At 38.0% G+C, this 13788-nt stretch overlaps 1 protein-coding gene across 11 annotated transcripts in view; it reads left to right on the top strand.

Annotated features, from left to right (window-relative positions):
• ATP8A (ATPase phospholipid transporting 8A1) overlaps window positions 1-13788 on the top strand; it is a 58930-nt gene that overhangs the window by 28034 nt on the left and 17108 nt on the right. For 10 of the 11 annotated variants that reach the window (XM_022812650.2, XM_086993605.1, XM_086993608.1 and 7 more), the window contains 10 exons: window positions 6953-7200; window positions 7937-8074; window positions 8210-8341; window positions 8826-8903; window positions 10625-10756; window positions 10949-11156; window positions 11260-11429; window positions 12172-12297; window positions 12746-12907; window positions 13457-13579. In XM_022812650.2, the coding sequence (XP_022668385.1) occupies window positions 6953-7200; window positions 7937-8074; window positions 8210-8341; window positions 8826-8903; window positions 10625-10756; window positions 10949-11156; window positions 11260-11429; window positions 12172-12297; window positions 12746-12907; window positions 13457-13579 (1517 nt within the window). The remainder of the gene's footprint in view (window positions 1-6952; window positions 7201-7936; window positions 8075-8209; window positions 8342-8825; window positions 8904-10624; window positions 10757-10948; window positions 11157-11259; window positions 11430-12171; window positions 12298-12745; window positions 12908-13456; window positions 13580-13788) is intronic. The other variant, XM_086993606.1, reaches the window with a different exon arrangement.

Raw genomic sequence — 13788 nt, forward strand, 5'->3', positions numbered from 1 at the left:
ACCGTCTGTTAAGTGCATACTGCTTATTGCAAATATCAGAAACGACAATTGGAATTATTAAGGCTGGCATAATCGTCGCTTCTCTAACACACGTTGCAAACATCACATGCCACCTTTCTGTCAAATGGCTTTAAGGTACCCTGGTTAATAGCGATTCGCACAGCAGGTGCAATAAGTGGTAGCCTAGCGTTTGGGCATCGTTCAATCAGTATCTTATCTAACCTAAACAAAATTGTAGTAACAGACAAAACAGAATAAACAGTAAAACAAAAAAAGTGCAGCGACTGTTTTCGAGCCTCGAAGACAACTGCTTAGGTAAAGTCAGCTCGTTTCTGGGTATAAACAAATAGGCTAGGCGATTTTAAAATAAATAGAGACTCTGCGTCATGAACAGTATGATGGGACCTGTGCTGCCCTGCTCGTCGATCTCGAGCATTTGTTTGACAGCATTTGTTTATACAATTTGGTTCTCGATTCACATCTACGACAGTCTCGCTGTTTCTTCTCTACACTAACAAGTGTAGTACGTTAACGTCAGTACGGTACCATTAAACAAGTCCAATGCATCAAACTTGGCTTTTCCCAAACATCATTCATTAATCCGTTAGTTTCTTGATACTTTATTACTAATCTAGAAAAAGGCTGCGAAGGGCGCTATTATCATTATTTAAGAGAATGACGATACTCTCAAGTACGTTGGTAGGTGTTCCGTAGATTTATTGATTGAGCCAGTACGGACCAATTAGGTGGAGGTAATTTGGATGTACAGGAATCTTGATGGCGCCCGAGTAACGTGTTTGTTTACCAAACTCAGGAAGAGCTAATTGTTTAGGTTTGCAAAGATGCATTTCATTTCATGCTGAGAGCCAGCTGATACGGATATATGCCCAATAAAGAGCGAAAATGTACAAAGTGAACAAATCTGGCGTTGTTCGTTACCGTGCAATTCAAGATTCCAAGACACTCTCTGCATCTTTAAACAAAAAAAAAAGTGTTCTTAGGCATGAGATTCTTATATAGGTTTGTCTCGTCAGACTAAACCCACTTTCTAAAGATAATTAAAATCTAGCCCACGTATTTTATTAGTATTACATAAATGTTCGGTTATTTGTTCATCGTTCATTCTTGGTGCTCAAAGAACGACATTTCTTTTTAAAAGTAAACTAACTCACGATGGTGGAGGCAAAGGGTTCGTTTTAGAAACAGGAGCAAAGACCATCTATAGAACTAGACGAATCTCAATTAGTCTAAAACTACGTTTTTGCCCGGAACCGCCAGTATACGTTATTTGCAATTTTCATCAAGTTTCTTAAAAATCGAGGAGATACTTCTATCAAATAAAATGAAAGATACTTAATGACACCTAAAGAAAAAGGGCTCAAATTAGTATCAAAATGACATAAACATCATTCGTAATAGAATTGCTCCTTTGGGGCCTTTTTGCGCCTTTTCCCGCCTTTGATAGTTTTGAACTCGTGAATTTTTGGAACTTGTCATTTACTATCAGCTCAAAATGTGATTCGTTTAATGTTTTTGTGCAAAGCGTATTTGGATGACACCTTAGCGGGTCCAAATCTACGCTTGGTCACTATCTAAAAGTTACGCGCCGATTAGAAAAGTAATACCTTGAAAATAGCAAGCGAGTTACATAAGTTTCGGACTGAAGCTCTAGTCGAGGTGAACGGGATGTTGCATTAAGTAAATAGTAGTAATTATACGTCGTTACAATCCAGTAAAGCGTATATAAGTGGGATTAGCACAGATTTGTTTGTCAAAACACTTATTCAATATTTGTGTTTTTTTCACGTTTAGAAACATGCATACGGATTATTACTTTTCTATCGCATTAAACCTGCCAATGTTGGACAGTTCCACATGCATTCATGATAAGTTATCGGCCTGGGTTGCTACCTTAGCAAGCGTTACCAAGTTTCTCTGGCAGAGTGCCTATGGCGGAGCTACCCAAATGCTTTTTTTTCAAATGAAGCTCTTATACTTAATAAAGTTAATAGAGCTAGAAGTTCCAGTGGAAGAAGTCTAGTAAGTGTAGTGAGATACTGCAGTTCAACATAGGCAAATCTGCCACTGGCGTTAACCTCACTCACTGTCTCTATTTATTTTCGTCAATCTTACTGTTTTGTTTTCTGGTCTTTTATCGAAAAATGAAAGTGGGCTATTGATGTGTTAGCCAGAGAACCATTATCGAACTGCTCTGTCGACAGTTATGCTATTCAGAGCTTCTTAAGACAAGAGAATGCTGGGCTACGCTAACTGTATTTCTCATGTGCGTGTGTGTGGACCTCGTTAGCATGTAACATATGCATTTAGATCAAGCTAAAGGTATTCAGCTCTATTGCCGTTACTTCACGATCGAGCTGGAGTAGAGATGGCTACCGACCTGCGTGTGACTCAGTTTTGTCCATTGACAATAAACTTACAAGGTCATCTAAGCTGCTAACGACCACTGTGAGTAATGAGGCTACTAGCGGATTCAGGGCTACATTGTAGTTGTGATTCTGGTCAAGTGGCAGATAAAACCTTGTGGTAATGGGTAGTATAAGTTATGGTGTGGTGCGGTATGTAATAACGTGGTTATAAATCGAAAGCCTATTTCTCTATTCAGTACTCTCACATACAGACAACTCATACGAAATCATTATCAATGACGCGCTTTTTTTTTTACCTGTCAGAGCTGTAATCATTAAAGTGAAAAAGTGCCCTACGCGCTGCTTACGTAGCTTTTGATAAACCAGTAATTAAAACAGATATTTTTTCAAAGTTTGTCAAAATGTCGAGCATAATCCCAGTTTGGACTATGTGCTCCAATTGAAGTTCGTAAGCTTGTGTTCACAAGTGTATCGTTTCATTTTGCTTGATAGCGATATCAAGACTAACCTCAGCAACCCGATTTAACAAAAATATAGATTAATTTACATGCGCTATTGGTCTAATTTTTGGTTAATAAATCTCTTCTATTTATAAAAAAAACCGGTAATGACACGATTAAATGTTTGGTAGTTGTATAACGAGATTGTTTAAAATATGCGGTAAGTATTTAACAGTTATTTTGTGGTAGATTTGACCCGCGTCGCCCTAATATGAGACCTTCACGGGCGCTTTCTGTTCGGCCAAGCGGAGACCTTTCTGTTTAACCAGAGTAAATCAAGCATTTACTACATCGTAAAACTGTGCTTCGCTCACACAGAAGAAGCAGTTGCTTCGATTCCTGTATTAGTTTTAAAAAAAAACCAATCAATAAATGAAAACGTTACCATGCTGTGGGTCTACTGCGCCCTCAGCCTTCTGCCGTTGCTGCTTTTGCATCATATAGAGTTACTGTGTGCTGTCGTAATAACGAAGAGCCGTATGATTTTTCTCTGGTTATTTCAAATTTATTGATTATTCAAAATATGAATGCCTGAATTACTCAAATGTTAATGCTAAACCTAGTACTAGAAAGTTCGCATGCTAGGAATAGTCAAATGGACTGACAGCTGTGTGCCTTAAAAAGGCCTTATAAATACTGTTATATAACTGAACTATCTTCAAGCGACAACAAGAGCCCAGGTTCCATCGACGCGAACTCATATCTGTTACAAATTTTTTTCTACGCTATTACCGAATATAGCTATGAAAAGTTCATTTTTGTAAATGGGTTGAGCAGTAGCCAGTTTGATGCCCATACTGAGGATTTTTCTTTAGGATTGCTTGTACCCACGAAGGAAAGATTCTCAGCATAGTAAATCAGTGTAGTTCGAAGGAAATGACAATGTAGATATTCTCCCGGCAGCTGTCTGGAGGTACGCTTGACTAGCCATTAGAGCAATTTAATCTGATAATTAGTACCATGGTAGCATTTGAAGCTGAGAAAACGAGCATATCGTGCAACTATATACAAAGCCTTTGGATACAGTATTGCCCAGAAACAGTATCGAATTCATCATTTGCAAGTATCGACTGAAGACGAAAAAGGATTTTTATCTAGATCAGCTAAAATCCTCTTAAGAATCAGAATGGTTTCTTACAAGATATGTTAATTCGATTGAAAGATTCTGAACACATTTTTTCATTTAAAATGAGTCATATTTTTCGAAGCAGCAAAACTTCACCACAAATGATTCTCCAAATCTACAAATGAAGAAATTGGTCAGCCGTTGAGGACTCATAAGTTGTAGAAAGATCTTCCGATTGACAAAACGTTATAGAAAATAACCGCTTAAAACTATAAGTCCTTTAGAATTGGCCGTGACTAGTAACCTACTTGTTATGATATGTTCAATTATAGACGATAGTGGGAACATAATGGTTTTCTTAAAATAAGCTTTTTTTCTTTCCTCATTCATAAACTTTGGTACCGCTTTAATCCGCTAGAATGATGAGTATGCGTACGCTTTGGTTATTGCTGCGTCATCTTTCAAATAATAACCATATAATAATAATAATAATAAATAAAAAACAACGTAATCGATTATTATGTGCCTTCACGATTAAATCTCTGTATACTTTTTTTTACTTCGTGTGCCCGTACCAGCATTTACTAAATGGTGTTACAGCATCAACTTCTGTGAATACCAACAGTCAGCTGAAACATAAGTTAGATCGTAAAGGGTTGGCGCGTATAATACGTGGACTTCCTGGATGTGTCCAAATCGTGAACAAAACAGCCGTACATAGTTACATGACCATTCTAACTCCAAACTTCCAAAGCTATTTCAATTCCGTAAGGAAAACTGTGTCTGTCGATCAACGGTGTTTGCTATCTGTAGCTGATAACCTTTCAGCAGAGGCCCGAGCGTACTACAACTGACAATGTGTACGTCTTGTTCTCATTCAGAAAAAGACGAAACTTCAAAAAAGTCAATTTGTATTCCGAATATTTTCAGACCTGTAAAATCGAACAAATCCCCGACGAGATGACAAAACAGCCTTAACAGTGTGAAGAAAAAACTCTAACGTTTGCGGGAGCAAAGTGTTCCAATTGGCCGAACTTTCAGTTTTTGCCCGCCAAAATACAAATATCTAAGATACTTAGGCATGAGTGGCGGCGCCAAGTGGTAGCGTAATTGTTCTTGTCTAAATTTTCGTAAATAGATAAATCAGATTCGTACTTTCTCGTACCGTTCCAATTGCGGGCACAAAATCAACACAAATTCTGGCGGCTATTTAAACGCTGTAGTAAGGTTGACCTACTCACCATTACAAAATTTACCTAATGTCATATCAACCTGTAAGGAATCCTAATACTTTTGCCAGACGCTTCTTTTTTAATCAGACGTTGTTAGATAGGATTTTTGTACGATGTACTATTTGAAAGCGGAAAAGGCTACTGTTCAGGTGATCGAACTAGTCCGGGGCTAGCTTGGTAATATGTTTTCGATTTGAATACAACCTTTTGCAAAATACACTTTAGCCATTTTGTTAGCGTTAGTTGATCTATTACATTCTCGCTTCACTTCCACAATAGACTTCTGCTAGAAACTCTAATAAAACACCGCGCATATCCAATTTGCCAACGGAAATAACTCGAATAGTAAATCAAATAAGCGTATTGCGTCGCTTGAGAGCTACTGTCTCCACTGAAGTGAGAGTACCACCGAAGGAAATTGCGATAAATAAATATGACTGTGCGAAACATTTGATTTCTCGTTTTAAGTGAGTACTTCAGCTGTAGCTCGTACTAACAAAAATCAAAATTTACCAATAACACAAATAATTCAACACGTGTGTGACACAGGCAATAGAAACAACGGCCGTCTAATTGGCCATTCCAATTCGAACTTGTGCCGAACTTAACTTTTCAACCGACGTTAATTCATTCCGAGATTTATTGATCACTTGGTACGTTTTGTTTGCCGAATCAAAAGTCCCGCTCTTTGCTGTAGTATGGCAGATAGCTATTTTTAAGCACTCTAAAAAACAATGTTTTTTTGTTGTCTGGTTCGTCAGCATCGTCTTGTAGTAGTCCTAAACGTTTTTATTTCGAGCGCGTTTTCGTGTATTTCGTTGATTGTCTCACGTAGGCCAGTTAAAATGTAATAAATACGATAATTAACAGAATGGAATGCCATTACTCAATTGAAGTTCTGTTTTATCACTAAACAAAAGTTGTCGGCACTGCTGTCAAGTATATACGTTTCCATACACACGTATTGTCGAAGTTGTCAAAGTTTATATCCCACTATGGTGAGCAGAAAGAAGCATTTTTGTAGACGTTTATTTAACGTAGTATTGAAACATTAAATGTTAGGGTGCTGGATGTATTTTTTAACTGTCCGAAAGGCCACGAACTCGAGTATTCGAATAAGTTATATGAAATAAATGACGATGAAGCTGAAGTTGTAGTACCTTCTAGCACTATTTGGAACGGATAGCCACCTAGAATCTTGGCTTTGCGTCCATTGTTATGCGTGATATAGGTATAAGTAATCCTAAAAAGTTATGTCACGTGCCCCGAGGCTTGACAAATCAGGCGGAAATCATTTAGTTTGTAATAAATAAATATATATATATGTATATACATAGGAAAATGTTCTGATAATTAAAAATATTCGGCATCCTTAACTCACAAGTACAGAAGGTTAATTACTTAATGGTTGTAGTATTATACCGCACATAACCAAGTAAAACTACAGAAACACATCGAAATTTTTTTGAAGATTTGATTCAAAAACAATAGGACATATTATATAAAAGCGCGTGTGTGAAAGGTATAGTGTCACGTTGACCAGTGTGATTCTTGGTCGTTTGCGTCAATCTGGGTAACCTTAGTTTCCATTGAAAATATAATTTGAAATTTCCTGGTTAATAATAGATAGAGAAGATTCATTGGATTACCATCATCTTCACGATGCAGGTACAATTCTACGAAGCATGCCATTTCGTTTCTATATTTTTTGCAGTGTTACTTTTATATTGATATCTTCGTTGTCTCTTGCTGTTTCTTTCTTTTCAGATGGCTGTGAGGTAGGAATGAGTGATCGCGTGGATTCGCACCGTTCGATCCCGATCAACGGGTATGCGGCCTCTATCGTCACGCCGCCACTATCAGGGGCCAAGCCCCCGTTGCCTCATCAATCCCGCTTCCGAAATAACGTCATCTCAACTGCCAAGTACACAATGTACACTTTTCTACCAAAGTTCCTTTTCGAGCAGTTTCGACGATACTCAAATATATTTTTCTTATTTGTTGCTATTATGCAGGTAAGCAACAATCCAACGAGACAGTTAACTATGTTATAGATAGATGAATAGCATATGTATTTTTATTTTTTCACTCGTATTATTTAATTCTTTGGAAAAATATGCCTTTTACGCTTTGTGTTTTCGATTTGAATGAAAAAAAATGGTTCATAAAGCCATTTTTTGTACAGCTGTAATTTTCGCTACAGAAATTAATAGCTATTCGAGAGAGAAGAATACAAATGGCCAGTTTACACATCCAAACAAGTTTCAACGGTTAGTCTCGTTTTCGCCACGATTGCACGCATCCGTTTACGTTAGCGTCAACTTTCATGGCACTTCGAAAAAAAACCAAGGGTTTCCGGGCGACAAACTGGCCCAAAGATCTTTAATAAAGTTCAAAGAGCTTACAGATTTATCGAAATGGCATAGAAAGTTATTCTCGATACGTCTGGGTTGTTATTTGTTAGTAATCGACAGCCATTTTCAAGAGTAGAATACTAATTGTTAATAGACTTTAACGGTTAGTCTCTATTTGGCCTTGTGTGTCTTGTTGCACCTTTTGTATCCACTGGTTGCTTGGAGCTTTAGCATTAACAAATGAAATTTCTAAAAAGCTCAAGTAAAGAAGTTAGTCATTGCGGCGGAATAAATCTCTAAGATTAGCGTTTGATCGTAGGTAAAATAAAAGCCTGAATTAAGTCTTACTTTGAAATATGTGTAATATGTTCATCACGGTGCGTTTATAACTTGACAGCAAATACCAGGGGTATCACCGACAGGAAGGTTTACAACGGCTGTCCCGTTGGCTTTTATACTCATGGTGTCCGCTCTAAAAGAGATAATTGAAGATTTTAAACGGCATGTGGAAGATCGCTCGATCAACCGAAGCAAGGTAAGGCCTTGTAGATTCAGCGTTGTCATGCCCCCTGAACTGTACTGCACTGAATGCTAAAGAATAAATGACTTGAAACTCAAGGTTTCATTGTGATCCCTTCCTTAGCTAAATATTAAACCTATGCGATTACAGGTGCTGGCTCTACGATCTTCTCCATCAGCGCCGCCGGGATCTCGTCGAGCCTGGGTGGAGCTGCAGTGGGCTGATGTAGTAGTCGGAGACTTCCTTAAAATTGACTCTGGACGTTTCTTTCCCGCAGACATGGTACGAGATATTAGTAGCAAACAAATCACTTCGAAGACGGCATACAAGTTCTTGCATATAAATTCAATGTAAGCGCCGTAAGAGGTGTGGCCTTTGAGCGGCTGATGATGCGAAATAACTATGGAAAGTAATCAATTTGTTTGATTTTCAAACGTGTCGAGACCAACCCTATTTCACTTTATTCTCCTATATATATATATATATATATATATATATATATATATATATATATATATATATATATATAATTAATCAAATAGGTTACAGTATTACAGGATCGTTGTACCTAAGTTAAATATATACAATATTTTACAAATACGAAATGTTGATTCCCTTATAGTTATAGCGAAGCTGTAAAACTGTCAGTATATTATTTTTTTATATGATATCTTTATATTTATGATACACACGTATTCTTTTAACTAAGCTCTTTGTGAACAGATGAATATGAATTACGTAATAATAAGTCTATTTTCTATCTTAGATCCTGATATCGTCGAGCGAACCGGAGCGTATGTGTTATATCGAAACAGCTAACCTTGATGGGGAGACGAATCTAAAGGTATAGTGAAGTTATTCCGAAGCTAGACATTTATTTCCAGTCTTGTATATACAGTAGGTTCTCAATTAAACACGAACAATTGTCGAGCACTAAACGGGGGGGGGTTTTCAAACAATTTTTGCTTATGTAAAAAAGCATTATTCTAGTTTACAGTGGTGCCCTACATATTGACAAAGAAGCTGATAAACAGTTTCAAAGTGCTGCATGGTTACGAGCATCAATATTTTGCCACTGCCTCTTGCAGCAATAACTTGCACCATTCTTTAGGGCATGCCTCTGATGCAGTTGTTCGCTCTTCAGCTAAGAGTGGATGTTGTTGTTACACAGTACTGATTTTTTACGTAGATCCGGAGCGTTTACAGTCTTCCAGACATTTTCTACGGTATTGTGGTCTGCCGAGTTCACAGAGCATGGCAGCGCCTGAACTTCATTGGCAGCGAATAGTCTAGACATATTCCAATCTGCAAAGCGCTCTATCACGCAGAAAGACGAAGTCACCATCAGGGAACCATTCCCGTACGTGAAGCAGCATCTTACTTTCGATAAACTCAGTACATTCCTGCTGCTTTTATATTGCCTGTGCGAAGTGCATTATCTCAGTGCCTATGTCATATATCGTGACTTTTTTTTTTATGTGTGTTTGACCTTAGGCGTCACGGAGCTTCCGCACAATCGTTGGCCAACACGTCTAAAGGCACCATGGACGTTTATCTGAGAGTTCGAAAACGAGGCTCGTCTAAAAATCAGACTTGCCCTAATTCTCAATGGTCCATTTTTTACTTGGTTTGCCTAATAAGGACAGGCTCGTTGCATTCGAGCTAAGGTTTCTTGGCAAGTCTACTGCCCTTGAGCCCAGCTTCATTGAGTCGGAGGCAAAGCGTAATTTTCCGCGCGCACAGTATTTTGAATTGCTTTGGAGGACGTTATGGGAAACAAACCTACCTTTTCGATTGGGAGTTCGATCACATGGTCCTCCTGCTTCGTAGTACACACTTTTCAATTGTTGTTAAGCTATCATGCACTCGATGAAATACGGTATGTCAATTTTACACACCACATGCTTTGTGCACAGTTTATGTTTTTTGATGTTTTTATTACCACCATTTTTATAAACTAAAACTTTACGAAGATAATTTCGTGCTGCGCAACTAACCCTGAAAGTTGATTAAATACCTACTATATGTGTGTATGTTTCTCAGAATCTTTATTTCGGACTCTTTGGTTTAGCGATTTACCTTCAGAGCACCATAAGAACTCGTCAAGTCACACTGTAATGTACATATCCTTTAGCAAAAATAGGCTTGTGCTCCATTTACGCATATTCGAAAATATCAAAAAATATATTTGCTTTATTCATAAAATAAAAATAAAAAAAGAGGAGGTCTGTGGTAGGCTATCTATGGCAGAGATAAGATGCGTCGAGAAGAATTTAGAGATCGTTTTCGCGACTCCTGCTGGCGGACGTGGCACATATACTGCAATAACAATTACGAGATGGAGGTTCTCCAACTATTGGTAAAAAAAAAAAGATTCGGTGTATTATTCTGATACATCTATTGTGCACCTTTTGTCAATAAAGGTGAAACAAGTCTATGCGGACATAGTCGTATGCATCCGAACTGGAAAGATCACGTCAAGTACGAGAAACGTAAGCGGGGCTCTATCGCCGTATCTGTCCTAGGTCAGTCATTTGAGTTCTTGGTGGCACTTTTTTTTGTTAGGTTCGTCAAGCTCCCAAGGATCTGCCAACCTGGATGGAATCTGAGAAATTAGACGAACTGCGAGGAACGGTCAATTGTGAGCTCCCCAATCGGCATTTGTACGAGTTCAACGGTAGCATCTGCTTAGAACAGGTAAGAGGTTATAATAGCCATTGGCATTACAGCGTAAACTTTCTATAAATAGGTGCAACTTGTAACTGTTATGAGGACAACATTTTCTATATTTGCCGTAGAGACTTGCACAATTTCGGGTCTTTTACCAACTGCGTTTGTGTCTTGTTATGACGAAACATTAAAAGAGCAATATTTTTCATTTTCATTTAGGTTGTTAAAGGTATTACTTCGACGAAGACTATTGCTGTGAACAATGACGCAGTTCTTCTTCGTGGAGCTATACTCAAGAATACAGATTGGGTGTATGGGTTCGTCATCTACACAGGCCATGAATCCAAACTTATGATGAATTCAACTGCGCCACCCCTTAAACGGTCAACAGTCGATAAAATCACCAATAAACAAATCACCATGATGGGTAATTATTGCAACAAATATGTAGCAGTAAATATGCATCATAATGCATTTCGGTAAAGCCAATCTCAGTAGCATTCTGCATAGCAATAAAGTTTTCTTTACAGGCATCATTCTCGTGGTAATCTCGCTTATATCGGCGATCTCTTCGCAAATATGGAACCATGGGGCCGTAGATGTCGTCTGGTACGTTCCCAAGGCGAAATACGCAAACTTCGGACTTGATTTTTTAACATTCGTCATCTTATACAACAATCTCATTCCGATATCCCTACAGGTAAGACGGCAAAATTGAATATATGCGCTCCTCTATATAATCAAGCACTTAGCAGTATTGTTTCTAAGCCATGCTATGAAACGCCATAAAAGAATCGTCATTCTTGATCGTTATATGAATCAGATTGCAGTGAGTATTTAGTATGATGCTAGTAGGGACCTTAGCGAATAGCGGTCTTTTACAGAGAAGTGTCGGTTATTTGTGAGATAACTGTTCTTTTAAGACAGTTATGCCTGTAATCATATGTCTGTCATTTCTACGTCTGTGCTTATCTAGTTTGCGTTCATAGCCTGCTTTTTTTGCCGCATTTCCAATCAGTGCATCTTTGTGCTGACAAGGTCCTTAAATCAAAGTGTCCGAGAACAAAATCTTATCGATGACAATAAATCAAACCACACGTTTTTTTTTTCGGTTTTTTTTTAAAGGGTTATTCAATTTAAGCTACATAGAAAAGTATCCTGAAACATTTGTCGAGCTTTATGTAACCTTGTTGTCAAACAGTGAGCTGTTATCCATCGTTTTCCGTCTAAAACTATTTGTTTAGAAAGTTATTTATTCCAGATACGGTAAATAGCGTATGTTATTTAACCGTATCTATAGTGTCCATTTTATGGATCAAAATTTATTGCTAAGGTTTTTCGAAAAGCGGGCAGTATTGAGTAAATGGATTTACATCCTATTGAGTCATTGCGACTGCAGTAATAATTGGGTCCGTTTTTATCAATTTCGCGTGTTTTGTCAGGTTGCGCTAGAAGTGGTTCGTTATATTCAAGCGTCGTTTATTAATCAGGATATGGAAATGTATCACGCTGAAACAGACACTCACGCTAATGCCCGTACTTCGAATCTGAATGAAGAACTCGGAGAGGTAATGAACGATAATCGCGCGAATCCTAACCCAAATGAGCTCCTCTAGATAATTTAGCCCAGTGGGATTTATGTGTAGTACAAATGAGATTTCAGAAGGCAGTAGTTGCTCTAATCCAAATAGATCTTCTAAAAACTCTCTCAAACATTAAAATGATACATTGGATGAACTCTGTAAATGCGTGTACGGTGTCTGCTCGACATCAGCCCAGCGTTATCGCTACGAACTGCAGCAGAAGTAAGACTCCTTTCAATAAGGCTCCTTTCAAAATAGGCACGGAAGTTACGTCGAAATTTTAGTGTGAATTTTTGGCCTAAATAAATATACTGCGGACTTGTCGTTGACAGCAAACACTGACTCTTGCAAACGCTCTCTTCTTAAAAATCGGTGGCTTTATTGTTGATAACCTATTACCTGGCAACATTATCACCCTGATCTTCGTTTCTAGGTGAAATATATTTTCTCCGATAAGACGGGTACGCTGACGTGCAATATTATGGAGTTCAAGAGATGTTCCATTGGCGGACGAATGTTTGGACACGCGGAAACCGGAGTTGATCCTCAGGAAATCCGCGCTCTTCTCACTAAGAAGGACGCGTTAGCCAAACAGGTGAAGAAATGGTTCAAGTCATTTAGACGTAAACACATTGATGCTGTTATTAATAATGGTGCTTATAAAATATGCAGATACCAATAATTACGTGATATAGATCTGAAATATCTCCTTGGCTAGCTTAAGATGTATTTGAATGAACACAAAACTATCTAAAACCTGAGAAAGACACGTTTTCGAGCTGTTGACCTTTCTCAGGGAGTAACGAAACAAGGTAGTAATAAGGTACTATCGGAATACAGTAATTATATTCTCTGGCCACATATGATTCATACATTTAATCTGAACCTCGTGACACAAACCCTGGAAACGTATTCTTATGCTTGCCGTGTTCACTACGACCGTAGTGGAAGTTAACGTTATGAGACGTGCAGTCAGTCATCTAGGCTTGGCGCCCTGAAACATCTTCTTGTAAAAAAAACTGTGACAGCTGCCAAATTGATTCTTCAATAAAAACCTTTTATTTGTGAGGCTGATTAGAACTCATTCTAGTTGTTTTTCAAGCTCTATTACCTTAACAGCTTATACTAACATATATTTTTTCAGATAATGGATTTCTTTACACTAGTGGCCGTATGTCACACGGTCGTTCCAGAAATTTCAGCGAGCGAATGCGACGAAGAAATCACATATCAAGCAGCTTCTCCGGACGAAGGAGCTCTGGTCAAGGTACAATTAGACTGTTTTACTTATGTGGGCCACTTCAATACAAATACCTCTTATCTAGTTAGAAACCACGAGATGTACAAATAAATAAGATACGTTGTAGTATCAAATTTCGATGTAAAGCCCAGCCGTAAAATTTAGAAAAAAAAAAAACACCTCAATGAATGACACTTAGCAATTCACAAAGAGTACCTGCACCTGTTACGGCATTC

This window comes from Varroa destructor, unplaced genomic scaffold (assembly GCF_002443255.2).
Source record: "Varroa destructor unplaced genomic scaffold, Vdes_3.0 BEIS01000006.1, whole genome shotgun sequence".
Lineage (NCBI taxonomy): Eukaryota > Metazoa > Arthropoda > Arachnida > Mesostigmata > Varroidae > Varroa > Varroa destructor.